The sequence below is a fragment of the Empidonax traillii genome, unplaced genomic scaffold (assembly GCF_003031625.1).
Source record: "Empidonax traillii isolate 1590-97213 ecotype Southwest subspecies unplaced genomic scaffold, ASM303162v1 scaffold399:size634673, whole genome shotgun sequence".
In the NCBI taxonomy this organism is placed as follows: domain Eukaryota; kingdom Metazoa; phylum Chordata; class Aves; order Passeriformes; family Tyrannidae; genus Empidonax; species Empidonax traillii.
Genome location: NW_020955592.1, coordinates 228876 through 256757, shown reverse-complemented (window position 1 = coordinate 256757; position 27882 = coordinate 228876). Strand labels below are relative to the sequence as shown.

Sequence of the window (27882 nt, the reverse complement as noted above, 5' to 3'; positions counted from 1 at the left end):
CAGTAAATAAGAGAAAGTTAAATGTTGAGTGAAGGTTTCATACTGATTAATCATTAAATAGCAAAGAGTTATTGGCTTGGGGGGGGGGCTTGCCCCCTTTTTTCCATTTCTTTTTGGTTGAAACTGGAAATATCAGTTGCTTCATCTGGAATAGATTATCGCAGGGAAAAGTCTGTGCAGAGTTTGAAATGAGGACAGAGCAGAATGCATCCATCATGCATAGTTTAAAATAATCTGCAAGACTGCTTCTGATTTGATCCTTAGATGTGCTTCCTCCCGATTTTCTTCAAAACTTGTGTTAATAATGAGTACTCTGTCTCTAGAAAAGGCTTTTTTGTAAAGTGTACCCCCAGCCTCTGCTTGTAAGTATTTTCTTATTTGAACAACTAAGCTTCCTGAAATAGCTGCTGAGTTTTTTGTTTTGCTGTTATATTTAAAAGTGGTATAGGGGTGTGGAGTTCCTTCTGCTGCTTCTCAAATCCAAGGCATGCCTTGCAAGCTACTTTGCTTTAATGCTGGAAAGGGAATCGGCATTATTTTTTTCTGATGATTGTATCACAAAATTATTGGCAAAATTATCCCCAAGGAAAAAATGATGTTGATATTGATATTGTGCACATTTGAGTGACTTATCTTGAGAGAAGTATATTTCTATGTGAATGATACAGAAGGTCAAATTAAATTTAAAAATTACTGTTGCTGTTAAATTCAGTCCTAATGTGAAAAATTAGCCCACAACAGATTGTTTTAAATCCCGAAGCGTATTGTGGTTCATTCAGAGGTCAATCTTGCTTAAAACATATTAAACATTTAGTAATATCAATGTGTATCTGACTGACGAACCTACCATATAGGTCATGAGTATACTATTAAAGGCATTGTTGAAAGAAAGCATGGATTCATGTTTAGTTTCTTTTATACTTCATGGCTAATTGGAAGTTAAGGTTTCTGGAAATGATAAGGAATATTTTTGCTCTAAAAGCAGTGGACTGTGACTGAAAAAATCTGGACTTGATCTGCCAGATTTCTTGAAATAACTTGGTCAAGTCCTGGGTTTTTTAGGGGCTTTTTGTTTGGTTGGTTGGTTGTTTTTTTTCCCCTGAGTTCTTCATCTGTAAAATGGAGATAATCCTGTTCCCTTACCAGACGGCAGTAGGTTATAGATAAATTAATGAATGTTTGCGGGACAAAGAAGTAGTACTTAATGGATTCAGCATAAATATTCACATTAATGATTCATGTTAAAGAATAATTGAAAAACTGCATTAACTTGAAATTTGGGAGTATGCTCTCCCAGAAGCAGAGGCTTAGTTTCCAATCTGCAATGCCCAAATGAGGGACACAAGAAATATTTATGCAGGAAATTTAGTAGTTTACAAGTTTCCTTCCTTTGGTTCCTTCCTTCCTTTAGTTTGAAAGAATTTTTTTTTCAGACTCTGCTGGGCAAGTCAGGATTTCTGAAGTAAAATATTGCCAAATATAAAATGAATATGCATATTTTTGTGGACATTTATGTAGGTGACTTGGCACAAAATTTAATGAGTAAATAAACTATTTCAAGATGATTAAATTTGAGAGATATTCTGATAAATTTGAGAGATGATTCAAAGAAATGAGAACAACTTTTCTAAGCAATTATTAAAAAAACCCAACCCTCTTCTGCAAAAGGACAGATGAGAAAATATCCCATTTCAATTATAGCTATCAGAAATCTTCCCCCCATTCTCCCTTTTCTTTTGAAACTGTATCTTGAGCTGATTCAAGATATGTAGGGAAGTTTTCTTGCAAAATGACAGGTAGAACTATCACAAACTTGTTACTATTTTAAGGGTGTTGGATAAGATGCATAATTATCTTGAATACAGTTTCGGTTTTGCTGCCTTTTCATGCCACAGGGAAAGCACAAATTCAGTCTTCAAGGATCTTCAAGGGAGAAATAAATAGGTAACAACTCTATTTTCACTTGTGTTTTACAGTCTTTATTTTTTATAAATGTGGTTGCTGATTTTAAGTGTTAGTAGCATTAGTCTCATCCCTATCTCATCCACATGAGGGAAAATAAATATCTGCACAGAATTTGAGTTATAATGTAGTTGCGTGACTTAAGAGGAGTCTACTAATACATGTTTCTCCTTTGATACTTTGAGTAGATTATCTTCAATAGCTAGCAGATTTCTGCATGTATTTTTAAAATGCAGGAATAAATGCTTGATGTAAATATTACAGTGACTTCATTTAATGAAGAACAGTGCCTTGCAGTAGCTTTTCAGAATTACTCTTACCATGTTCAGATAGTTCTCTTGTGGATCTCAAAAGCTCGGGTTTTGTGCTTCTTAAACTATATATTTGGGAGAAAGAGAAAATGGTTTTATCACTTGCTTCCTACTGACGTACTCAGTTCTTATAGTAACAATTTTCCTTGGCTGTTTAGCCTGTGCCGGGAGATTGCAGATCCTGCATCTGTACGTAGACCTGATACCTCAGAAACCGTGTTTTATCCGATATGCCTGTAAGGCAATTACCATGAGTCAGATGAACCCTCCACCCCAGGTTCCTTGTTATGGGTCAGGCCAGAGCAAGACCTTTTCTGGTCAGGGAGCCAGTCTGTGAATTAATGTCAGTGAGAATTACGGGTAAAATCCCCAGCCATGGCTAGTGTCCAAAATCGGTAGCAAGACTGGTAATTTAAATGTCTGCCCCTCCTGGACAAAAATAAGCTGCTTGCGTCTCGTTCTTTCTCTCATCCTAGCAAGACCGGTTCAGATTTCTCCAAGTAAAATGAAGCAAATAAGTTGAAGTAGGAGGAAGAAGTGTGTCTTCCTCCTTCCCTTCAGTAATTTCATGTCTGTCTGTGTTTTTTTCCCCAGCTCCTTAAACCAGAGGAAGGATGTCCCACTGATCTTCTTTCTGAGCAGGTCACGGCGTAAGCTTCTCTCTTGTTTTATCCCTCCAGTGAGGCCATAGACCACTCGCTGCATTCACTCTTTCCTTTCCTTTGCCAGGTCACATTTCATTTTCTCCTCTTGAACAGGGTCAGACCAACCACAGACCTGGCCAGCTCCTAACTCCCTTTGCAGAGCCAGGGGGTGCTGGGCAGAGCCACAGTTGCAACCCCAGGACCTCCTTTGCCTCCCTGGCTGCCTCCTCTCTGCAGTGACACCTGCGACAGTATCAGCCACAAAGGGATTTTCTTTATTGCATTAAGCTTGCGAGAGAAGATTTAGTAGGTGTGTCACAGTGCCATTAGCCCCTGTGACCCGGTGTCTCAGCAAATCCTTTCGTGGCTGTGAAGAATTTGTTTTAGTTTGAGCATATTCAGCTTCAAGTATTAGAGCCATTTTGAGGGAAACTTTTCTCTACCCACGGTGCCATCTTCTTCATTCTGGGTGGCTGGACCTCCTGCTGGTATTTGAATCATTATGCCAGTCTTGAGTAACATCCCATCTGGCAATGGGAAATTCAAAAATACAATTAATTGAGTTTCCTTATATCATAGGGTTGTGAAATCTTTTCTGACTAACTTTGACACAGAAACAGAAGCTTTATGCTTGTTGTAATAATGTTCATACAAAATGTTTCAGCATAGTTAGTGCAAAGTAACATTTCAACTTTTGGAGGACAACCACAAAATGTATTAAAAAAAACCAAAACATGTTGGCAGACACATAGGCAAAGGAAATCTATCAAGTTTGTTGATGTTTGTATACAGCGCAAACTCGTTAACAAGTTCCTTCCATACATGAATGAGCAACATCTTGTTACAACACCTCAAAATTTTTAAATAACTTAATGGCTCTTTTCTTTGATGTGAAGTTCACTTTGCAACACCCTAGTGCCAGGGATATTATTTAATTATTATCTTTATTACAGGTATGACCTGATTTAAATATCTGCATAAAATATCTTGTCTTTGGCACACTGGTGCTGCATGAGCACATGTACCGGTTGTACGTGAGCCACCTTCAGATGGGGTGTGCTCAAAATGAAGAACAGAAAATGTTTTGCTGTCCTTCAGATCCTAAATGGAGCTCTACTTAAATGTCATTGGAAGAGATGGAAGAGTCTGGGCTTAGCTTGGGAAAAAAGTGAACAAAATAGGATTTTTAGATGGGATGCAGGGAGGAAATGCCTGCACAAATACAAAAATGAGACCTGCTGGTTTAGATGGGCGGGTTGCTTCTTGCTGAATTCCAGGTGACAGGGAATAGAAGTGACTTGGTCTGGGTCTTTCGGTTTGAAAATCCCTGATTCATATGTGACTGCAGGGTCTTTTTTCTTCTGGTAATTGCTCAATCATAGAATCGTTTGGGTTGAAAATGACATCAAAGACCATCCAGTTTCAACCCCCCCTGCCATGGGCAAGGACAGCTTCCACTAAACCAGGTTGTTCAAAGCCAGGCTGACCCTGAACACTTCAGGGATGGGGCTTCCACAGTTTCTCTGGGCGACCTCTTCCAGTGCCTCACCACCCTCACAGTAAAGAGTTTTTCCTAATGTGTCATTGTCTAGGTTATTGAATTCTACACAGATATACGGGACAACTTTCTAGTTTCTTTGGAAGCATCATCAGAGGAAGGGTTATCAGTGTCTGATGGATACATCTCAGTAAGAGGTGCCCAGTATTGGGGTCTGAGGTCCAGTCACTGCCTTTGCTTTAAGTCATTCGTACGTTTTTTCTCAGGTGAGCATCCAGGGTCTAGCATCAATCCCAGAGCAAGTGCACTTGACTGAAAGTAATTCCTTTTGATCCCATAAATCTTTATTTAGGCAGAAGCAGAGACTTGCTCTGGCCACGTGATCAGGAAAGTGGCTCACAAGTTCCAGCTCCTATTCCAAAGACCTTTCATAGACTTGACATGCATTAGCTATTGAATGAAATGTGGACCCTAAGAGAAAGCATGTACTGCTAAGATAACTTTAATTGCCAGATATGGGAAGGATTTAAAACCCGTTCCCAGCATTTTTTTTCTCATAGCAAATGCACAAAGCTTTCCATTTACCTTGATAATTTTGGAGGATGTTACTCTGAAGTTTTCATTCCCCTTGTACATTGCTTAGGAAGAATAAGCACATAAATTTTGGCTACAGATGCTTGTTGGAATTAATGGAATTTAATGCTGTTTAATTGAGATAATCAAAAGGTCAGATAATCTTGTGAATTTTTTCATTTTTAGTTTCATCTTTAGTACAGTGACTGTGGTCCCTGGGGTTGTTATGGTTCTTTTACCATCTGGCACTGTGACAAGAATACCCTGTCTTGTATTGCTCTACATGATAAAAAAAATAGACAAATAAATAGGATTTATGAGTTTTCCTTATGAGGCTTTTCCACAGGGCAAGTGATTTTATTTTAGCCTGTACAAGACAGACCAAGATAAGAAAAAAAACATAGTATTTTTCTCTCTTGCTTTCCCAGATCTGGTGTAAATGAAACAAGACTGATATCTAGTCACAGATCTTTAAAATGCCTTAACAGTTTTTCTTTGGCTTTCTGAAGAGAAGATTCTGGTCCTGTATTGTTAGTTCTGCAGAAGGAATTTTTTTTTTTTTTTAATAATTTTGAATGCCCTTTTGCCCTCTTACACAGAACTCTGTAATTCTTCATGACAAGAACCTTGCACAAGGCTTTTTGGGTGGGAACCTTTCATTTTAATTAGGTTGCAGATAAAACAAAGGTTTGGCTTAGTCATGTTAATCTGTTGGAAGTTTCTTCAGTGACTTTTCCCATCAATAATATATTTTGTGTCAAGGTCAAAAGTATCACTGTTCTTAGAAAATGAACATATAACCTTTTGTTTAAGGAAGTAGTAGTCTGCTTTAGAAGAGGCTTATACAAAAGATTAAATTGGTAGAACCAGGAATTCAGGGTAAATCAAAAGGCCTTTTATCCGTGTGAAGACATTCCACTGAATACTCAGATGAGGTTTTCCACTTTGCATGATTAGGCAAATGCAAATTGAGTAACAGAAGTCAGGATCAGACACATTTTGAAGGTTTGTTTGTTTTTAAGGTGTATTGTTCTTTCTAGGAGAATATGCTTCTTATCAGATCTGCCAGTAAACTGCAAAATCAACTTAAACATGCTTTTGTATTAAAGGCAATATAACAGCATTAAAACAGTGTTTGCCATGAAGAGAAATGCAATGTCATGCTATATTTAACTACTTTGTAAGAATCAAGCTGTTGTGATGAGAAAATTTCAATAAAGTTGCTAATATTAAAATATGTTTTGCAAGTCTGTAACCTTCTTTGACATCTATCAGTTGGAATTATATACTGGTTGTTGTCTTGGAAGGAGGCATGGAAGCCTTTAATAATTTTCAGACTGTGAATAGAATTATAGGTTTCTTATAATAAGAAGGGTACCAGTTGTATTTCTTTAATATAGAGACAGTTAAAAGCTGGTCATCACAGATCAGCATATATGTATATTTGCGAGGTGAAAAGTAGCTGTTTGCTACATGAAAGATAGGAGTTTAAAAACTCCTTAGAAATGTGCAGATGACAGTTTCCTCATGTCTACAGCTTTATGCTTAAAAGGCCTAATTCTGTAGTTGTGCCCAGAGAGCACTAAGCAGAGTGGGATGTAACTGAGAAGATGCTTCAGGACCGATCCTGTAGGAAGAGCCGGTTCAGCCCCAGTCACCCTTTGGGGCATGGCACGTTCTGAAGGGCACATGCTGGATGCAGGAGGGTCACTGCTTCAGGAGAGTGGTCAGACTCCTAGGGCAAGGGTGTCTTTCACTGGGCACAGGTGTATCTGCATGAACGTTTTGGTGTGGGTTAGGAGTGTACTTCTGAAGCAAGTCCGCTCATTGTCCCCGCTTCCTGCCGATGTGCACACGTTGCCAAGCGGGCTCCGAGTGTGCAGGCGAGTTTCATTTTGGGTGCTGCTAAACCAAAAGATGTTTTCAACTTCAACCCATTCAGTCGGCGGGACCGGTCTGGTTCAAGATGAAAGTGAAACCATCGGACTGAACCATGGACTCTGGGTGTCCTATTTGTCCTCAAGATCAACTCCGATGGAGCTGCACGACTGGTTGTTGTCATAGCCTGTCCTGTCTCAGCCAGGGATTGGCAGCAGATGCCTAGTGAAGAACAGTAAAAGGCAAGCATGTAATAGTGCTTTCCCAGTATATTTTCCCAGCTTTCAGCAATCTGCATCTCACAAACTTCCTGAAGCAGAGATGGTATCTTCAGTTTAATAGCCCTTGATAGATTTTTCTTCCATTAGTTTGTCTTATTGTTTTTAAAACCATGTGCATTTTTATCATCCACAATATCCTGTGCAGTGAGTCCTAAGGTAGAACAATATATGTGTAAAGAAGTACCTTCTTTTGTTTTGAATTTACTACCTGATAATTTCATTTGATTCTCCTTTGTTCTTATCTTGTAAGAGACAAATGATTCCTTACCCACTGCCTTTATGGTGCTCCATTTATCACAGATCTCTTTGATACCACGTTGATTGTTTGTCTTCCAGGCTGGAAAATCCATGTCTGTTTAGTTCCTTGATCAGAACCCATTTCATACCTTTGATCATCCTTGTTCTTCTCTCTGCCTTTCCTTGTTCTGTTCGGTCTTTCTGGGATTGGAGGACTGTGTTCAAGTTAGATAGCATATTCAATGTGTAGCATCTGTCGTTTAGGTGCTGGCTTAAGGGTGTATTCTGTGTTGGTCCGCATTCCTCATAATTTTTAACAATATTGTTTTGGTTTTTTTTCATGCTACTGAAACTAAACCATCATTTTCTTATGTATGTCCCTAATGAAGGCAAGATCTTTCCCTGTGGTGGTAACAACTCACCTAGAGCCTGTGTTGCATACGTACAGTTGGAGTTGTTTTCCTTACCACCACTCCCTACAATTCTTTATACCTGCCAACGCTGAGTTTTGTCTTCCATTTTACAATTTAATCCTTTGCTATGTGAGATCATTTACAGTTTTTTCAGTAAGCTTCCATTTGTATTGCTATGAGTGACTTGATATCAGTAGAGTACTCTTTCTGCACACTGTTCTTCCATCTTTTCCAACCCATTTATTCAGCTGTGTCCTACAAAACTCCCGTGGACCACTGGTAGTGACCTACTTTTATAGAGAAACTAAATGTTTAATACCATTTTTTTTTTATTTCCCATCTTTTAACTAGTTAGTTATTTGTTTGGAAATCAAACAAATGGATTGATTGGATTATGTTTGTCCTCACATGCATTGATTCTCTAGCAATGCAAATGGATTTATGAAGCAATTTTTCAGATACCATGTGGTCTCTTCCCCAGCATGTGGTACCTAGCTCCCTGTTCTTTGCAACAGTTCCATCAATTTGCTCAATGTGTACATCAAATTAATTGTTTTGCAGTTTTCCGGATCCTCCTGAGAGCCCTATTAGGAGATTGGCAATGTGTGTGTGATCTCACACTTCTCTGGTACAGAGATGGGTTCAAATAAGATTATCATGAGCAGTAATAGCTCAGCTGTGTCTATGTGAGTTCCTGCAAAAGTTGAGGGAACACCATATCATGCTTGTGGTCTGTTACCTATCGTTTTCTCCATATTTCTCTGCTGGAGTTTATCATTGGTGCTTAAATTTCAGGCTGATTCTCAAGCCACAGAAAACGGAAATGCTCCAGTCAGGGTATATCTACCTAACGTCTTCCATAGCAAGCACGGAGCGAAACAATCATTAAGTTTTGTTGTTGTTTGAGGCGGGTTGGTTTGGTTTGGTTTAGTTCTGTTTCTGCTTCAGTCTTTTTAACTCTGTGTAAATTCATAGGCAGATCCATGCCAAAGTGTCTTTTCATACAGAGATAGGTTAGATTATCCAGAGACAGAATGGATAGACTTTGCTCCTCTGGGACAGTCCATCACATTCCTGTTCCCTTTAACTCCAACAAAAAGGGACCAGAGCACAACTCAAGCTGAAATCTGTGAGTGAACCTCCTTCAGTAATGCACTGGTGAGGTGGAGAAACTTGAAAAACTTACGAGTTGTGTGGGCTTTTTCTGTTGTTCATTGCTGTTTGGAGTGGAGATTTTTCTTTTAGTGGTTGTGTTTGGTTAGGGTTTTGGAGTAGGTTTTTTTGCTGTTGTTGTTGTATTTTAATTCTCTTTAATATTTCCTTTAAAGACAGCTAGGAAACTAAACATGGCAGTTATCTTAGTGCAACATTATGATTTCATAATTAAAGTCACAATGGCAGGAAATGCAGAAGTTTAGGTTTCGGTAGCAATATTAGCTACATATGGACTGTTTTCACTTCCTGCCTTTCATAATCAATTCTTATTTACGTACTTTGTGACCTACATTAAGAGCTGGGAGTCTGGCAAAACATGATGATTTCTATCCTAATGGTGTTCCTGGGAAGTGCGTGTGTGTAAAATCAATTTTCTGGTAAAGAATTCAGGTGTAAGAAGTGTGAGTTGCTGTATGTTGTGTATGAAGTTTACAGAACTTGGAAGTGATTACAGACTTCTGAGTCCTACCCCAAGGTTAAAATGCTTCCTTTTATTTCCAGTAATATCAGTAACTTTGCTGAGTTTCTCAGTAAAAAACATCCCTGTAAGCAATGTCAAGCAAGGCAGAGAATAAAGGTGTTTGGATTATGAATGACTCTCCAAGAAGGAGATCTAAAGGTTGAAGAGAGGGTGAATACTTTGAGTTTCCTGGTAGACAAGGGCATGTCTTGAGAGAGGTTGAAATTATCTATAGGGAGACAACAGGTGACTTACAGATAACTATGTGGAGCTTTGTTTGTCGAGGGGACCGAGTAAAAATGAGCTGCCATCTTAGGCACAAGGTCATTTCAAACTATGCTAATGAGTTAGAGATCATACACTGCAGAAAAGCAGTATACGAAACCATTCAATGTGCCCTGTGTGTTAAACCAATAGGCATGAACAAACAGGGTCGTAAAATAAATGAGTTTGAAGCACCTTTTTTTGTTTTCAGTTAGCTCATAGAGAAAGCCTGTTGGGAATATGCATGGTGGGGATTTTAGTTGTAATGCACTCCTTTAATACAGGTAACAGGGTGCAAGAACCTGGAGATGGAGAGATCTGTGACAAACCTAGGGCTGAGGAGTGAGGCAGAAGAGCAGCTGAAGACTGACTTTGAGGCTGAAATCTTCAGAATTCAGGGAGTATGCATGAATTAGTGTTAACTTCACCAAAACCACTAGAAGTTTTCAGGACTGGACACAGGAGGCAACAATTTGAGAAACTGAAGTTACAGGTTGCAGACGAAGGATCTTGGTGGATACATGTGAGGAGGGTCTTTGTGCCTTAATATGTTGTTTATACTGCATATGGTTGTATCATCGCTGGGATAATCGTATCACTGTGGGATTTTTTTTTTTTTTTAATAGTTGTCCCACAGTTGTAACTTAGTAGTGAGTATATGGTCTGTAGAGCCATTCTTTTTCTGTCTTCTGTCATTTTCAAGTAACCTCAAGTGTGACTCCTTTATAATATGAACGGTATATTTTTCCAGTTGTGATGTAATGGTTTGGCTAGAGGCTAAGATAATGAGATGAAGGACCCAAGTTGATGATCTCATCTTTCAGCCTGGCAGCCTTTCTGAAATTTTTTGCTAATCACTGCTTATACATGAATACTCACTTACCTAGAATATTTCATGGCACTTCAAAATTTTTCATATCAAGCATGGGTTGAATTTTACAGTGAATCAAATGGGACTTTCTGTTATTTGAAAGGATTTTCTTGTACCTTTTTGAAATAGATGAATTTACTGGTTTTTACTGTACTGATAGCTTCCTTCTTCACTTGATAACTTTAGAGAATTTTTGAGCAGTGAAGATCAGGCATAGTGTTTGGTGGGAAAAAAAAAGGTTTATTTTTGAGAAGGGTTTTCATCTGATTGTGCAGAGCCTCTCAGTGCACTAAAACTGCTGTATGGTGTATTTAATTGAAGTAATATTTTAGTAAAGAAGGATCTTGTATGACGTTGATTTTCATCATTGTTGAGAAACAGTGACATTCCTCTTTTGGGCAAGAGCCACAGCACAGATTCGTGGAATGAACGTTTATATACTCAGAGTTTTCGTGCACTTGTGGGGTTTTTTTGTTCATGTTTGTTTTTCCAGAGTTGACTGAATCAAATTGATTTAACTCTGCGTGTAATATGTAGATGTTTTGGTAGGTATATTAAAGGTCTGCATTCATGCCATGGAGGGATTTTTGGACTGAACAGGCATCCAAGCTAGCGATGCAGCTGCTGTGGTCTCTTTCTGTAATCCATAGAAGCAGGGAGGTACTGCCAGAGGGTAATTTGCAGGTGCCTTTGTTTTTGCTCTCAGTGCACAGATAACGAAGAAGAGAGCAAATCCCTTCCCTTCTTTTTTAATTCTGAAGTACTGTCATCTTTTCAGCAGTGGGATTTGGCTTCCTACCTCCAGAGAGGTTTGCTCAGTCACAGCCTAGTCTGTGTAGGATGCTGTTCTCATACTGTTGTTTTTTCTTGTTAGAGCTTTGATAATGTGACTGTCAGGTTGGCATCTTGCTCTGTTTTGTATCTACAACCAGCAGAGCTTCATTTTTGCATCTCTGTCATGTACTAATGAACTGAGTCTTGAATTCTGCTGTTGCTCCTTGAAAACTAAGTGCCAAATTTGTTTCCACACAAAGCTCCTTCACTCAAGATGTGAAGTAGATTCACATGTGCTAGCATATACACTTTGTAAAGTTTGTATTTCCCTGTTTTCTGGCTACTGATGAAAAAATTTGATTGCTAATCACTTTCTGACTATGCAGACTTCCTCCATGCAGAGGTTTGTAAGAGCAATGGGATGGCTTTTTATCACCAGTAAATATTCTCAGTAGCATATGGCACTTGCAAACTTTAAACACTAATAAAACAAAAACTTCAGAAAGGTGCCAATATAAAGAGGGATGTTAACTTCGAAATACTTTTGCCCTTAAATTAGTTCAGAAATGGTAGTATTCAGGAACAATGTCTGTACTAACGGTGTGTTATGGATTGCTTTGTTTGCGTTGTGCTCTATAAACCTGGCCATATGATATTTGTAATGTGACTGGACTTCTGTAGTTTTGCTGCTCTTTCTAAAATTGAACATTGAAAACACATTAAAAGAGTCTGCAAATAGCTTTGCTGTTATCAAATGATAAGTCTGGTGGCAGTCTCTGATGCTTTTAGAATGAGCTGTGGAAGGGATGACGTGGCTTAAGGTCAGTGTTTCAGAGGAGTGTTGTTAGAAGAGTTAAGCTGCAGAACATAGGAAGATTTTTTTGAGAACTGGGTAGTTGATCCATTTCAGGGGCTACATCCTCAATGCCGCTTAAATACTTAATTGGACACCAAGTGCTGATCTTTTTGGATACAGCAGATTGCCCCTTTTTAGTGCCTTACACATACACTACTTATGTTTGTTTTAGCTAAATTAGCAGGTGAGTTTTGCCTGCCCTTTTTAGTCACCCACCACTTAGACATACTTCCACTTAAGTGAGAGATGCAAGGGTGGAGTGTTGCTCTCCTTATGGTGCCTGTGCTATTTATGATAGCGAATAGCCTCGATACCCTGATTTCTGACTGATTAAATTTCTGTAATTATTTACAATTTTACGAAAATCAAACAGTATGAGAGGCTTAATCTCATGTAATATAGTCAGTGCACTGGGCACAGGAACGAGCCATAAGGCAATTATTGAGCTGTTGGATGAAGAGCTCTGGTTCCTCTTCCTGGATCTTGATACCAGAGTAGGGGAATGATTATGGTGTAATGCAAGTGCAAAAATTTGCATCTTGGTTTGTAACTCATGAGGTTTTAATGTAGCCCGTTGATGGGCAAAGGAACAGAAAATTGTATAATTTTGACAATGAATTTTTACCAGTTTTTATAAAAGTGATGACAGGACAAGGTTACCTCTAGTAGGAGAGAGCTGAGCTTGATTACTTGAAAGGTCCCTCTCAGTCTTATGCTTTATGTTTCTGGCTAGAGGAGAGAGGTGACCTGCCTGCATGAAGGAAGCTGATGTTGTCAACAGTCATACGCCTGGGGGTAGCCTGTGAGAGGGGGGCTTTTCTTTGCAGAGGAAAATGGAAGTTTGTCCGCAATTCCCTAAGTCCCCGACAAATTTTTCCTACAATTCAGCTTAACTGCACGTTACTTTACATAATAAAGAGTTTGAGACTTTTAAAATCTATTCTTTTATCTTATTTATTTTCCAGGGATTTTTACTTGGTCTGGGATTTTATTCTTTTATAGGTCAATGAAAGATGTGGTGAACTTTGGAGGTTCATTAGAAGTGTTGTTGTTAGATATATCCTATGCTTTAACTCAGATGTAAATCTCAGTGGAAAAAAATGGTGCTTCTGCTGTAATAGTGATATTCCCCAAAAATGAAAGTGCCTCTTAAGGGTCATTGGTTTTATTCATCACTTACTATTCTTCACACATGCACTTTTACTTTTCATTAGAAGCTGAATTTTGCCTTGAAATAAGAAAAAGAAAAATATTTTGAGTGCTCTAAGTGGCACTTTGTATTATGGGTATCCTTATATATTCCCATATATTTTATAGTAATTTTGATGATTTCTGCAATAAATCATTAAGACACATGTCAAATGATAGAAAACAGTAATGCATTCAAGAGTACTGAGTAAACAGTCTGTATTCATCAAGTAAAGGGAGGAGTATATGATGTGATATCACTGTGTATGTAAGAGAGATCTTAAAACTTTCAGGCAGCATTTGCACTGTTTTGATTTCCGTGAAAGACCAAATGAGTTTTAAAAGAAAAAGTTGATAGTATTTACTGAAATGTTGAGCTTAATAATGGAATGCATTTCTGTGGTTTTTAAAATCCATTCTTTATTCCATTGAATATTATATATTTAGAAGTATAAAATACAAATGCATAAAGAAAGCACACAATCAAAATGGTAGGAAATACTGCTATTCTGGGTAAACTAAGAAAATATTTGCATTCTCCACTAGCCAAACATCACCCTTTTACCAAAAAAGATGAAAACATATTATCTGAGTCATTGTACTTCAGTTGCTAATTGAACATTTTCCATTAAAATGAAAGTGCTTAACAGTGAAAATAAGAACTAAGAAAAGAAACATCACATAAGAGTTTATGAGATTATTGATAAAATGTTAGTTCTTAATCCATTTTCTATAATATGTTCTCAGACATCCTTTGATATGAGAAAAAAATAGCTAAAAGTTAATCTAGAATTTCATCTGAATAAAAATGCAACTTTGCTCCTTATCACTTCAGTAAAAGCATTTTAACAGAATTTTTTTTTTTTTTCTTCACGTAGCAGAGGGAGCTTAGGATATACTTGGAGACTGATTAATTTTTCATGGCAAAAGCTAAAGTTGAAATAAATATTTTGGAAAAACAAAGGACTAACCAACATTCTTGGGTTACATATGAGATATTTCAGGGTATATCGGTTTGGTTTTAATTCAGGTTTTGCTGTGTTAGTTGAGTCATGTCTCTCCTAAGTCATGTTCGCTCTTACTTACCAGCTGTGATGAAAGGCTTAAAAGTTCAATATGCTTCCACATGAGAACTTGTTGGCAAAATAATAGCAGTCTTTGGCCGAAGTCTGAGTCCCAGCTGTTCAGTCATATCTAAACTCATGGGAGGAAAAAAATGGAGGTCAGTTTTTGAAATACGAAGAACCCATATAATTTGTAAGATTATTTAGTTACTTGTCTTTTAACCCTTTTGAAGTAGGCACACATTTTTGGAAGGATTTACTTCTTAGGAGCCCCTCTTAAAACTTACTGAGCAGTAGAAGAATGTAGAAAGACACTTAAAGCGTTATGTTTTGCGGCTGTATTAAATACTTCACTCACAAAGAAAATCACAGAGAGAAAGTACCGACCAGTGTGGTGTTTTCACGTCACTCGGTCCCCACATGCATACAGATACTGCCCTTTTACTGGTTAATATTTCTGATTTACTTTTCAAAATGGAATTTAAATACTCCTGGAGTATTTTCATTTTTCATGCTGTTTCCTGTGTCTAATCCCACGGGATGGGATGTAGAACCGCTAGTAAAGTTTGTTTGTTTTTGTAGGCTTAGGGGGGTAGGTGGGGGTTAGTTGCATTTCCTTAGGCATTGTTAACTATGTGTTTAAACGTTGGAGCTGGGCCAAGAAGTTCCACCTCATAATTACATTTGTGGTTTAGTGGCAGGACATAATACCACTGCCTTTAATAGCAGATATGGGAGAATACACAGAAAACCCTCATGTAAGTCTGTGAAGCGCAGACCTCAGGGATAAAGACCTGGTTTTGAATATGAAAATCTCATTCTTAAATTTATTTTCAGTGCTTAAGGGAGATAATAGAACAAAATGGTTGAGTAATGAAGTGATTTTATGAAAGATTGTTTGAAATATCTTAATTCTCAGTTGCAAAGTAATATATTAGAGTAATAATAACAAGAATGAGGATGTGTTACAGTAGGTCAAGTTGTTGACTTTCAGATTATTTCTATTTAGATGAAAAAGTAACATCATTACAAATACTGGAAGATGTGTGTTCAGAGCAGTCCTCCTGAAACCCTAATACTATATATTGAAACAAGAGTTATTTTTTTCCTGTATTTCTCCATATTTAATTTCTGGACATTGTAGTCCTCTACATTTTGTATCTCTAGCATTGGCAGCCGTAGGGAACACAAAATGCCAAGCCACCAAAAGGAGTTTTCCTGCATTTAATGAGCTAGCAGCTGCCATGCTGCATTCAGTAGGAGTTCCCCAGCTGCTCTACCAGAGTAGGAGCTCCCAGAGATATGATCTGACTCACCTGAGCGTCACAGTTCTTCCTTTTCTGGGGCCAGCAAAGTTAATACATATGTAATAAAATACAGAGAGCTGTGCAAAGGCAAGAGGGTAAATAATCCCCTAGTATATATTGGTTGCACAAGTCAACTAGTTGTGGATGGAGCCACTCCTTCGCACCAGGAGGAGGGAATTAGTAGGTACTTCATTCCTGTTTCTACAAAACAAAACAGAGAGATGCCCTACCTACAAAGGAGAAGGGGTCTTTTTGTTCCGGCATGTTTCTGTTCCAAGAGCCCAAGATGCAGCAGGAATTCAGTGTTCATGAAAAGAGTGAATGATTAGTTATGTTATTAGTTATTATTTTACTGGGCTTGTCTGATGAGTTCCTCTCAGGTGGGACAGTTGCCTCTTCTGTCTGGGCATTAGAAGGTATCTATCTACTACTTCTTAAGTATCTGTTAGAAATTTTCATGGGCCTGTGCTAACATTATTTCTATTAACATGTGATTAAACAAGTCATTCGTCACATAAGTTAAGTCTCTATCAGAATTAATGAAAAAAGAAAGAGCTTAACGCTATCCCAAGGTGGTTAATGTTTTTAGGATTATGTTGTTCTGTATTTGCACACCTCAAGCAGGTCAACATCTTCAACTTTGTGTTGGTTCAGCAACAGTCTTCATCACAGTTGTATCCAAGGAAGAATTCTTAGGATCTAGATTCTCAAGGTATGCAGACACCTGCAAATGACAACAGTCCTGGTCAAATTTTTTTAAGGTATTTATGCAGAGTGGATGGGCTTACTAGTGGTATAGGCATCCAGCCCACTTAGACTTTTTTATTCCCTGTATATGAATTTTGAGGTATTGGAAAAAAATTGTAAATCCAGCCCTAGAGGCCCCATAGAAGCACATTAAGATTTCTAACCAATATTTGTTACATACTTCTCTTAATAGGGAGCAGCGTAAGTTTTTGTACCTCCCGAACTATTTGGCCTTGTTTTGGGAGATGGGCTACATTAATCTCTCTACTTGTGAAATGGATGTTTTAATAACAACATGAATTTAGTTCAGAAAGCACACTGTTGGATTTGAGGCATAGTTTACCCCAGTCTGGGCTTAATTCAGCATGTAATTAAACACATTTATAACTTTAAGCATATGAATAGTTCTAATTAAATTACTGGGTCTCAGTGCAGTTGCGTGATTCTGCCTGCCTGAAACAGACTACAGGATTAGGACCTTAATTTAAAGATTGTGCTTTACAGAGTGCCAGAGTTCATCCCTGTTCTTATTAGAAACATTAGACTATTGTAACACTGAGAATCAATATTCCTGTTACAGAAAAAGATAAATGCCAGTTTGTTGTAGCTTTTCTGAAGACTTTTACCTATTTGTTTTTACATAGGGTTTGGAAAACAGCGCTGATAAGTAATAACAAATGTGGTTTTGTGGTTTCCAGTCTGCCACATCAATGTGTTCTCCAAATGAATTTGGTTTGCAGCAGACACTGCATATTGTAAACTGTTTCTGAGGCAATATTTAAATGCACTTCCCTGGCAGCACAGAAATATAAATAAACATGCGGTGTTAACTTGTAATATTATTAATCTGAGTGAACTTCAAAAGGAGCTTACCAAAACTGCAGCATTATTTTTGTTGGATTTCAAAGGAGATGTACTATGCAGATAGCAATGTTTTATCAATCACACAATGAAATAAAAGTGGAAACAAGGTTTGCAGAAAGCCTTGTAGAGTTTTGTACTGATGTGCTAATCCATTCAAATTTTATTGTTAACATCTGTACTGAGTGATTGGAAGAATTACTACATTAGGGGCCCTTGAGTATTTACATTTGTGTCATTGAATCTGATAAATACATTTTAAAATGTAGTGAATTGGGCAGTTAAGGTATTAATAAAGTAAAGTAATATTAAATGTGAGAAGATGATATTACTGCTTATCCTTGTTGTTGTTATTATTATTATTAAGATAATATTTTGAATAAACATTCCTATGTTGTTTAGCCAGAGCTTCTGCATTTATTAAATGATAATGGTATTTGTGAAGAGCAAGGAAGAGTACATTATAAATTAATTAGCAGATGATGACCTTCCTACTTTTCAACCAGCTGCATAGATTTGCTGTCAGCATCTCTCAAAGCTGTATCTTTGCTGCTAATACAGTTTTCCTGGTGCATGAGGAAATCTGTGGCAAACCGTTCTAATGGTATTTCCCTACACATGGTGGCAGTGTGGAAGATCTCACCACACAGAAACAATACTTGCTCTATTTGCTTTCAGTTCGATAAGCCACAGTATAAAGAAGTGGCCTTCTTTTGTTGTTATTTGGGGTTGGCATTTTTGTGTTCATGCTCGCTGATGAATAAGGTGACTGTTGTCTGGGTGTATTTGTAACATGCAAATATAACTCTGCTGTCACACTTAGCAGAGGTTATGTGTCATCGTGATGTTTCTAGTTAGCAGTGTTACCTGACCAAGTAAGTTAGGCTTAGAGTGATTAACTTCATAAACATTTTAAGTGTGTGTGGACTTCAGGGACAAGTCTATGCAGCCCTCCAGTCTCCATAGAAATAACATGGTGCTGAAAATCACACACACTGGGTAGAAAGAAGGATTTCCACGCTGTTGTTTTGCAGATGTGGCAGTGCGTTCACAACATTTGCAGTGCATTACAAAAAGTGCTTAACTGAATAAAACTAATTGTAAAAGCTGTCAGAACTTACCAAGTATTTTCCTGTTTTTCTCCACCACTTTTGAGCGTCTCAAAGACCAACACTGCTGACATTTTTAAATAAAACAAAGGTATTCAGTGGAGAAAATGCTAATTTATGCTACTTATGCTTTATGTAGGAAAGGGTATCTCTTTCAAAAGGTTACATTTACCAAAGTCCTTACAATATCAACCTTTTTTTGTATTGCTGTACAAGGTGAAAGCAGGGGGGACCCCAGGAGGGAACTGTGCAGCTGTTGCCAGCTGTGGGTCTGGAAAAGTGCCACATCAGGCAGCACTAAGACAAGAGAACCTACACCCCCAACCATTAGTCTTTCCACCAATAAAGTAATGGCTGGCCAGAAATAATTGCCTATAACACAACAACAAGTGATCCAAAAACTAGATGGATTTCATAAACAGTTATAACAGTTACAGCCATGTTTCTGTGTTTGGGTTTGTTTGGTTGGTTGGTTTTTTTGTTCCTGTTACTCAAAGTCCAGCAATTGATGCATATTTAAAAAATAAGCTCTTTAAAGAGAAAATGACCATGGCAAGATTAAAACACTAAAGACTTGTACTGTGATATAAGTATAGTATAGATATATTGATATAGATATAAGTATAATCTTCTGATTCAGCAGACTCCTCCCTTTGACAGATGTATTCTAACAAGAGCTATCCAATTAAGAAATCTTGTGGGTTTTCCAGTAGGCTTGGTTTATTTTATTTTATTTTATTTTTCAATAGGGAAATGAGCGTATTTCTGTGGGGGGTTTTATGTAAGGATGAGAAGACACATGTGCCTTTTCTCAGAAACCTTCTCTATGCCTATGTGAGAGCACTGTTTGCATCACATTGGAATACAGAAATAAAATGTCTTAACAGTGGAATTTGGTCTTGGTGGAAATATCTACAGAGTAATCATATTTACAGCCTACACTGTATTTCCTGTGGTCTTCTGTTGTTAAGTTATGATCTCTGTCACGTTAAGAAGTTCCAGTTGCTTTCATATGGTAATATGGAAAAAAGTCATAAGTAAATAAAATGCTTCTTTGGTACTATTTTGGAAATAAATGATTGTATAATTCCTGGGTAAGTTTGTGTCCTCGGGTATTCTAGTTTTTCTCCTTTTCTGTGCAGTTGAACATCTCAGCAATTTACTGCTTTCACGGCTTCCTTTTCAGCCCAGTAAAGCTGTAGATCCTTCCTCCTTCCACAAACTCCTGAGTTTCAGGCTAATGAATAATTGACTGTTGTGCAAATGTTTTTGCCTCTCATGCTCTTAAGAGTTTTGCAGGCAGAAGATGGGACAGAAGAGCCCCAATTTCACATGAGGAGACTGCCCTTTTCTCCCTTACCCTCAGCAGATCTGAGAACTGGGCTCACAGTAAGGTTGAGAAGGAACTCAGTGATCTGAACTTTTCTTTCCTTGCTTTCTTAAAAATACATTTCTTTTACCTCTCAACTTCATATATCTTTGCTAACCAACTGTGTAGCTTGCCTTCTGTAGTAAAGATGCTCTTCTTAAAGACTGAGCACCTAGAAAGTAGGGCATACCTTGCCCCTGGACAAAACCCTTTGTATATGTGAAGGATCAGTGTAATTAAATCCTGCTCTGAGTCCAGTATTGAGAATTACTGAAATAGCCAGCACCAACTTTGAAAATTGCTTTGTGTCCTAGAATTTTTAGCTGTAGGAGTTCATCAGCCTGTGGGTCTTGCCTACTGGCATCTTTTAAATCGTTAGACCCCAGATCCAGCATCTTTATTGCACTGTAGAAAATTATTCTGTAAGTGTTTGATTACTCTGCAGAGAGATTGCAAGCTTTTTCCATGAATGAGTAGATACAAATGATGTAACAGATATTTAATTGTCTAAAAGCTTACAGAACGTTTAACAAACTACCAAAAATTCAACAGTGAAATAAATAACTGGAAACACTACACTTTGGTGCACCTGTTTTATTTGAACATAAAGTTACTGTTTTGGAGAGTTTATGTCTGTAGTTTGAATTGCAATATGTAAAAGTGTTTTGTATTAAAAACAAAACAGTACGATCTCACAAACTGGGCACATTACACCACAACTTTGACTAAGCAGTGATTCACAGCTATCCTCAAAAAACTGTGTCATAAGAAGTTGTAAAAAAGTATCCTACAAAAGTTTCATTTGGCAAGCAGAAATAGCTCAGCCACATTAAAATTTGTTTCTAAGTTGTTACTAAAATGTATGTGTAGTGTGTTTGTAGCATATGCTGTAGTTCAACTATATTTTTAATAGCCATGTAACTGTTTTTCTCTCTACTTCGCCATATGAATTCATATCAGTTTGAAAACTGTTATGCTTGCATTCATCGCAAGAAAGGAATTATTTTGGGAAAGTTGAGAAAAATGTGTTTAAGCATTCTGTGGGGAAAAAAAAAAAGTTATTTTGAGTCTTTAATGGTCTTAATGGTTGTAATTGAAAGTTTCAGGAAATAAAACCAAAGAGTCTGTCCCTCCTGGGCTGGGAGGACATGCCAAGAAGCACAGCTATGAGTGTGGCAGAGCTTTGTTCCAGGTAAGCAGAGTTTTCCATATGCTGTTGCAGGATGGACCCTCACCACAGCGATCTTGATTTCCAGTTCTGAGAACAGGCCAGGATTTTGAAAAGCGTTTTGCTTAGAACGGACTTAAATGAATTAACTTATCCTACCTTTTTTTGGGCTGTGATTTGTGAGGAGAGATTTTCTCACCACAAGGATTTTTTATTTTATATACTGTCATGCAAGGATAGAGGAAAAATCTTCAAGAATCCAAGGAAAATCTAGTAGTCCAGTAGTCATGAATAATTAAATCAGTAGCTTCTGAACCACCATTGGGTTTCTTATTTTTTATTCGTTTTCAAAATTTTTGGGACATTTTTAAGACTCTTTTAAGACTCTCTGCAGTCAGGAAAAGTGACTTTAATTTCCACAGGAATTTTGCTCCTCAAGGTTCATCTGAAAGCTGATGTGCTTCACAGCACCCCAGGGTACCACTGCACCCCATCGTGTGGTTTGAACATGTTGTTAATTAAGCTTAAGCAGAAAAACCTATGATAAATACACAGATGCAAGGACCTCGTGTGACATCTGATGGCTTTAGCTCAGGTCTGCTGTCAGCCTGTCTCTCTTTGATGCTTTCAGTGTACCTGGGGTGGGGTAGAAGTGTGGCTGACTGAAAATAGACTGCATATGGGAGACACTATATTGCAGGAGTGATTGCTTTCTAAATAAGGAATTTCTGTATCTCTTGAGAGAAATTAGGAAAAGGACCATAAAGTTTCTCTTGGCCAGCAGAAGAGAACCATCTGCTGAAGTTAGGAACAGTTGGCTGCATTTAATGTCCAGTGGTTGATGATCCCTGCTCTAACTAAGAGGAATTAGTTTATTCAGTGCAGGTGATTGAAAGTGTAGAATAACATACCAGAATTAAGAAAGGAAAAAAAGAAAAGTGGATAAAAGCTGTTTAAAAACAAAGATATGGTTCCACAAGGACAGTATTTTTCTGTTTCTTTTTTTTTTTTTTTTTTAATTATAAATTTCTCAAATGGTTAAAAGACACTTGTGCATGATACGTCATGATGTTGGTGAATCATTAGCTTCACCTTCAGGGAAAATATGGCATTTTGGCACTTCCTTTTCTTTTTCCTATCTTTCTTTGTGGTTTTCCATTTCTATTCTGCAAACAGTTAGGATGAACTAAAGCTTTCTCTGTTTTCCACTAGGTCTCATTTGCTACAGCTTTCTGCCTTTAAATTACTTCTGAACCGCAGAATCTGGCAGGGCTCATTGGAAGGCATTTGAGGACAACTACTTGATCTGGAGTACAGCCATGTACGGTACTTGAAGGCATAGAACAAAGCAGTATAAATTGAGATTATTTTACTCAATGTTTATGGCTCTTCTAGGACAGCCAGTAGAATTACAGAAAAAAAATCTTAATTAGGGCATAGCATGTAAATACTCCTTTTTTATTGCATCAAGGAATGCTTTTACCTTCTCTGTCTTAAAACAAAGGCTTGTTTAATAGCTTTTCCTTAGTCGTGTCCCCAGTCTAACATTTCTCGTCTAATTGTCGGAGATCAAGTACATGTAAAGAATTGCTAACATCGGGGGCATTGAATAAATGATTTAAGGAGGACTGGCTGGGATAGTAGATGAATCACACTTCCACAGCTTTGCAGCTTGGTTTAAGCTCCATACTGGGGGGAAAAAAAAAAAAAGGTAAATGCAAATTTTAGTAATACCTAATAGCAGCCAGTTTAAATGTTTTGGACCAGTTCTCTCCTGAAACGCACCCACAGAACCTCAGTAGATCCTGTGAACTCTTGCTGTGCACTGCGGGTACATGTATGCAGGAAGTGGATACCTCCAGTTGTCTTGAATGAATCAGAAAAGTAACTTAGTAGAAGTAATGATGACTGATGAAGTCTAGCAATACCATAATTAGCATCAGAATAGAGAAGGTTTTACACTGTATTGTAAAGGAATGCTGTCCTTAGAGAAAGTGAGGCAGTGGGAAGGGAAAAGTGATGCACACAAAAATTGCAGGGAGAGTTGGAGTGGAGGAGGTGTGACTTGGGTGCCCAACTCCTGCCTGTTTACCTCTAGACCATGTCATCCTTCCCTGGCAGTGGACCAGTCAGTCCTGGAGGCGCCATGTTTGATGTAATTCTGACTGGGTGGCTGAGAGAGGAAGAAAGAGCTCAATAGGTGTTAAAGCAAAATTAAAAGTAAGGTTCCCCTAGCTTATGCAGCAGAGGAATTTAAGCCAGTGCAAAGTGTTTTGCAAGGTGTTAGGTCATATTTTTTTGTCCCTTGCCCATTATGGTTTATGTTCTTCCTGCAACAAGCTCTGTGTGTATTCAAGAACCTTAAATATACGGAAGCATGTTTTCAAAACTTGGGTAGTTACTGGAGTGCAAATGAGAGGAATCAAGGGTTTTTTGTAGTTTTCCAGAGGCAAAAGAAAGTACCCATGCAAATAATGTAGATCATGTTATTATTAGGTGAGTTCTAATTTGCTCACATGCTACAGGTTAAAAATCATGAATACAAATGGAGATTGGCTTGAACTCTTGGGGGACTTTGATAAGTAGACGGTGTTGCATTTTCTATGTGTAAGTCTTATTTCTTGTTATAAGAGGAACAGTACAAACTTAGGGAAATTCTTTGATTTTAGCATTGAACATCTTTGATTTTAGTATTAAGATGTATCTGTTGCTGGAAACAGTATGTTTGTATTTAAAGCATGCTTTTTAGGTCTTAACTAACAGTGTGATTATTTAGTGGTTTAAATTCATGATACTCATTCAGTAATTTTGTGGCTTCCCTGCCATTGGTAATAATGCAGTAATGAAAATGATATGCAATGCTTGAAAGGTTAATGCTACCAGCTTGATTAAAATACAGTCATTGTACCTTAGAGATGGATGCTGGTTGTTTATTTTCTGTGCTTTCTTTGTCAAGTTTACAGTCCTCCAGCTGAGGAGATGCTGGCTTGTGAAGTGTGCCATCAGTACCTGAATGTTCCACCCCTCTAGTCTCTATAGTTTTGTATATTTGCCCCAAATTGTATCAAATGGCTTTTGAAGGATCTGAACGCTTTCTCTTGTTGTGGATTTAGTATACGTAAAGCAGTACCCACGTGTGAAGCACCCAAGGCACTCCTGGGATCATGTCCCAGATTGTAAGAGTACGTATTTTGAGGAATGTTGCCCATGAAATCGTGAAGACACTTTCCGTATGTACCTGTATCACTGTTTGCTCTTGAGAAAGACCAGTAATGAATGTTTTTGTTCTGTTTTCTTAACACTGTGAGTTCTGGCCGAAGGCAAATACTGCTAATGAAAAAAGTAGGAAGACGTATTGCTGATTTTAATTCACAGCCATGCTTTTCTACTTTAATAATAGCATGCCGTACAATTCTGTTTCTTTTATATATCTTGTTAATGAATAGAATATTTCATGGAGAAGCAGAGTTTAGTTATCTTGTAACTAATTGGGCAAAAATTACTGTTGTGTCATTGTTATTTGTGATATAGCGAAGGTTCACAGGGAAGGGAATCTGTTTTTACATTAGTAAGAGCTAGAATGTTATTTTTCTTACTCTTCCAAAACAGGTTGAAATCCTGTGTGTCTTATTTCATTGGGCCAAATGTGGAATTTATTTAGATCTGAATTAGATACATAGTAACACATTCACATTCAGCAGTATAAAATTTCCCAGACTACTTTAAGTGGTGCCAATTAAGTTCACAGCTACATGAGTCACCTAGAATAAAAAAGAGAGGAAAAGTGACCAAAAAAGCACATAACCATTTTTTCATGCCAAAGATTTAGGATGTATGTCTGAATGTAAGAAATATGTGTGAATTTTATTAATTTTATACTTTAAAGTGGCAGTTAAATAAATGCTGATGAAAAGCTTATTGATTTTAAAAGGTAAATACCAAATCCAGATATATTCTACCGGTATTAGAGAGAGGACAATTAACATGCATCAGACTTGGTTTTATGAAACAGAAGGCAAGACAGCTAAATGCAAAATTTTCTGGAGTTGTTCCTTCTTTTGAATGTGTATATAAAATGAATTCATAATAAGCGTAGAGATTGCCATGGAAGGTTTGCCTATTAGCAGAGGCACTTTGGAAAAGGCTGTAAATGTTACATGATAAGCAAGTTTAGCATAAAGAAGAAAGGTTTTACAAAAATACCTTTTCCTTTCTGCCCTGGTTCAAAATTCATCCTCTGTGCCACTGGGATTGACTACGAGCTTTTCTTCATTCGACTTTGCGTCCAACTGCCCCCCTCTGCTCAGCATGGCATCTCAGTACTTTACAGAAAGTAATTCTGCTTGGGAAAAATAAAATTAAAAAAAAGGTGTGAGGGTGATTTCTACAAATCCTTTGTATTTTCTGTAAAAGCAGAGAGCCATTTAAGTACCAAGGAGAAACTTGGTGACGTTCAGCGCATTCCTGATTTCAGTTGAGCTGCTAAAGAATGAGAGAAGGGAGCAATATAGTGGCATTATTAAAGATATTGCTGTCCTGTCTTAGTAGTGTGATACAGTTTCAGTGTATGACTCAGTGTTAAGGGAATGTGATTGGAATTACTGTACTTGGTGTAGTGTACTTCCCTGCAAGATGCAGGCATACATTTATGTATACTGGCAAAATATAGACATGGGCAGAATGTGACTATAAAGCTGCAAAGAAATGTGCACATTGGCTGCTTTGCAAGCAGAAAGGGAATGAAACACTTTATGAACGGAATGAAAGAAAATAGAAATGAAATGCAAAAGCGGGAAAGGCCCAAGTATTTTTGTTGTCTGGTATGACCTTGGTGGGGGCAGGATAAAAACCACGGGGGATGTAGGGGATGACTGTAAATGAATGTGTTATGTGTGCACATAAAGGTGAGAACCAAGAAGAGGAGTTGGGCTGGAGAAAGGGAATTCCAGACGGATGAGGCAGTATATGCTGAAGGGCAACCCCAGCTGCATGGTCATGAGGATGGGACAGGGAGGAATGCATGAGTGGGCAGTAATGGGATGATGGACACAAGATTGGAGAGGTCGGATGGAGGGGGGCCAAAAAGAGGTTTTGAAAAAAATCAGGATGCTAAATATAAATAGGATTCGGACATTAACTGTGTCACAGTGATAGAATTACAGCTGTTATATTGTTTTGGTGTGGAAGGACGCAACTTCAGTCCTTAGGGTTTCAGGTTACAGGGACTGAGGGACAAAGTTAAGAAAAAGTATGAATGGAGGAAGGAAATGACAAGGCCACGAGTGGTGATGTAGATGGAGCAGGTTGCTAATGAATTAAGTAAATAAATCCAGTTCTATTTAGTTACTTAGCTTTAAATTTAGAGTAATTTGGAAAAATTCCAAAATAAATTTTCAAGCTTTTTCTAAAGATAAAGCTGAAGAGATTGGTTTTTGTTGGTCGCTTTTTTTAGATCTTCGTGTTCTCTGTGTTTTCATCATATCTGCTAACTTAAATGTGTTATCTTAAAGTCCATTAATTCATTTAAAAAAACTGTCATTCAGATTCTGTGATGTGAATGTGTTTTAAATCCCTAGATGGGTTTATTAGGACAAATTGCATTTCAAATCTTGGACAATCATTGTCTTGTATTTATTGACTGCAGAAAAAAAAAAAAAGGTGTTGAAATAGCTGATTGCTTCTGGTTGAAAAATGTACCAATCTAATTTTCAGGTGGTAAAAATGTACTCATAATTGAATTAAAAACTAGTTAGGGCACTTACCAGATAGTGACTTTTCATCCGCACAGAAAATTGTGCAAATAATGAAATCACTTATCTCTAACATTTTGTAATTGTAGCCTGTGTTCTCCTTCAAATTGCTGTTGGTTTGGTTTTTTCCTGAACCAAGTTCACAGGTGCCTTACACTCCTCTGCTTGCTCTATGCAGCTGGCAGGATTTTTTTTTTTTTTTTTTTTTTTAACTTTTCCTTTTAAGGGTGGTATTGCAGGCAATTTTCTAAATCCTCAGCAGCTGCCAGGCTGCTTTGTACGGAGTGAAGTGCCCTCTCTCGGGGTGGGCTGGCTCTGCTGGATGACCCGCTCCAGTTGGGAGGCGGGAGGTTGCAAGGGGGTCAGGGAGATCAGTTACGGCAGCTGTGGGATGCAGGCGGACTGTCGATGGTGGGGGGGGGAAGTCTGCAGCCTCCTCCCCATGGAGGCTGCAGGATTGGGAGCAGTGCTGCTGGTTATCCTGAGCTGCGAGGGGCAGGTTAGTAACCTCTCCACGGGAAGACTTGGAAAGGGGTTTTGGCGGTGTACTGGGTCTCTCTGGGCTGCAGCAGGGGTCTGCAGAGCACCAATTTGACAAAGCAGCAAAGGACCCATGGTTAAGGCTAGTCTTGTTCAGGCAACCGCCTGCTAAAACTGATGCTTTAGATTTTGAAGGCTGGGGAGTTACCACTTTTTTTTTTAAAGGAGGCTGCAGACGTGCTTGCACCTCTTGTGGGTGGTCAATGTGTGCAGCCTTTGAGCTTCCAGCCTTTGATGGTCTGTTCCCACCTCTCCTTCCCTCAGTTACTCTGGCGAGTAGAAAGTCAGGAGGATGGGGGGATTTTCATTAGCTGGCAATACATTTGGTAGCTGCAGTGCAGTTTCTCTGTATGGGAGAGCAGCTCTCAAGCCGAGGGAACAGCCTGGGAGCGATGCCTTCCCTGAGGTTGCTGGGCTGCCATGGGACTTCCCATCCCTGTAGACTAGCAGGTCCAGTTGGGGCAGAGTGAAACTCCAGCACTACATTGCCAGACTTTTTCAGCAGTTAAAGTTAAATGGATGTGTTGATACATTGATTGACT

General features: G+C 38.2%; 1 protein-coding gene across 5 annotated transcripts in view; it reads left to right on the top strand.

Annotated features, from left to right (window-relative positions):
- NR3C2 (nuclear receptor subfamily 3 group C member 2) overlaps positions 1 to 27882 on the top strand; it is a 205124-nt gene that overhangs the window by 38129 nt on the left and 139113 nt on the right. Inside the window, exon 1 of one of the 5 annotated variants that reach the window (XM_027893638.1) lies at positions 137 to 362. The exons of the other annotated variants lie outside the window; for them this stretch is intronic. Coding sequence (XP_027749439.1) covers positions 265 to 362 — 98 coding nt within the window. The 5' untranslated portion in view covers positions 137 to 264. Of the gene's footprint in view, positions 1 to 136; positions 363 to 27882 lie in introns of those variants that run through there. 5 annotated transcript variants of the gene reach the window in all.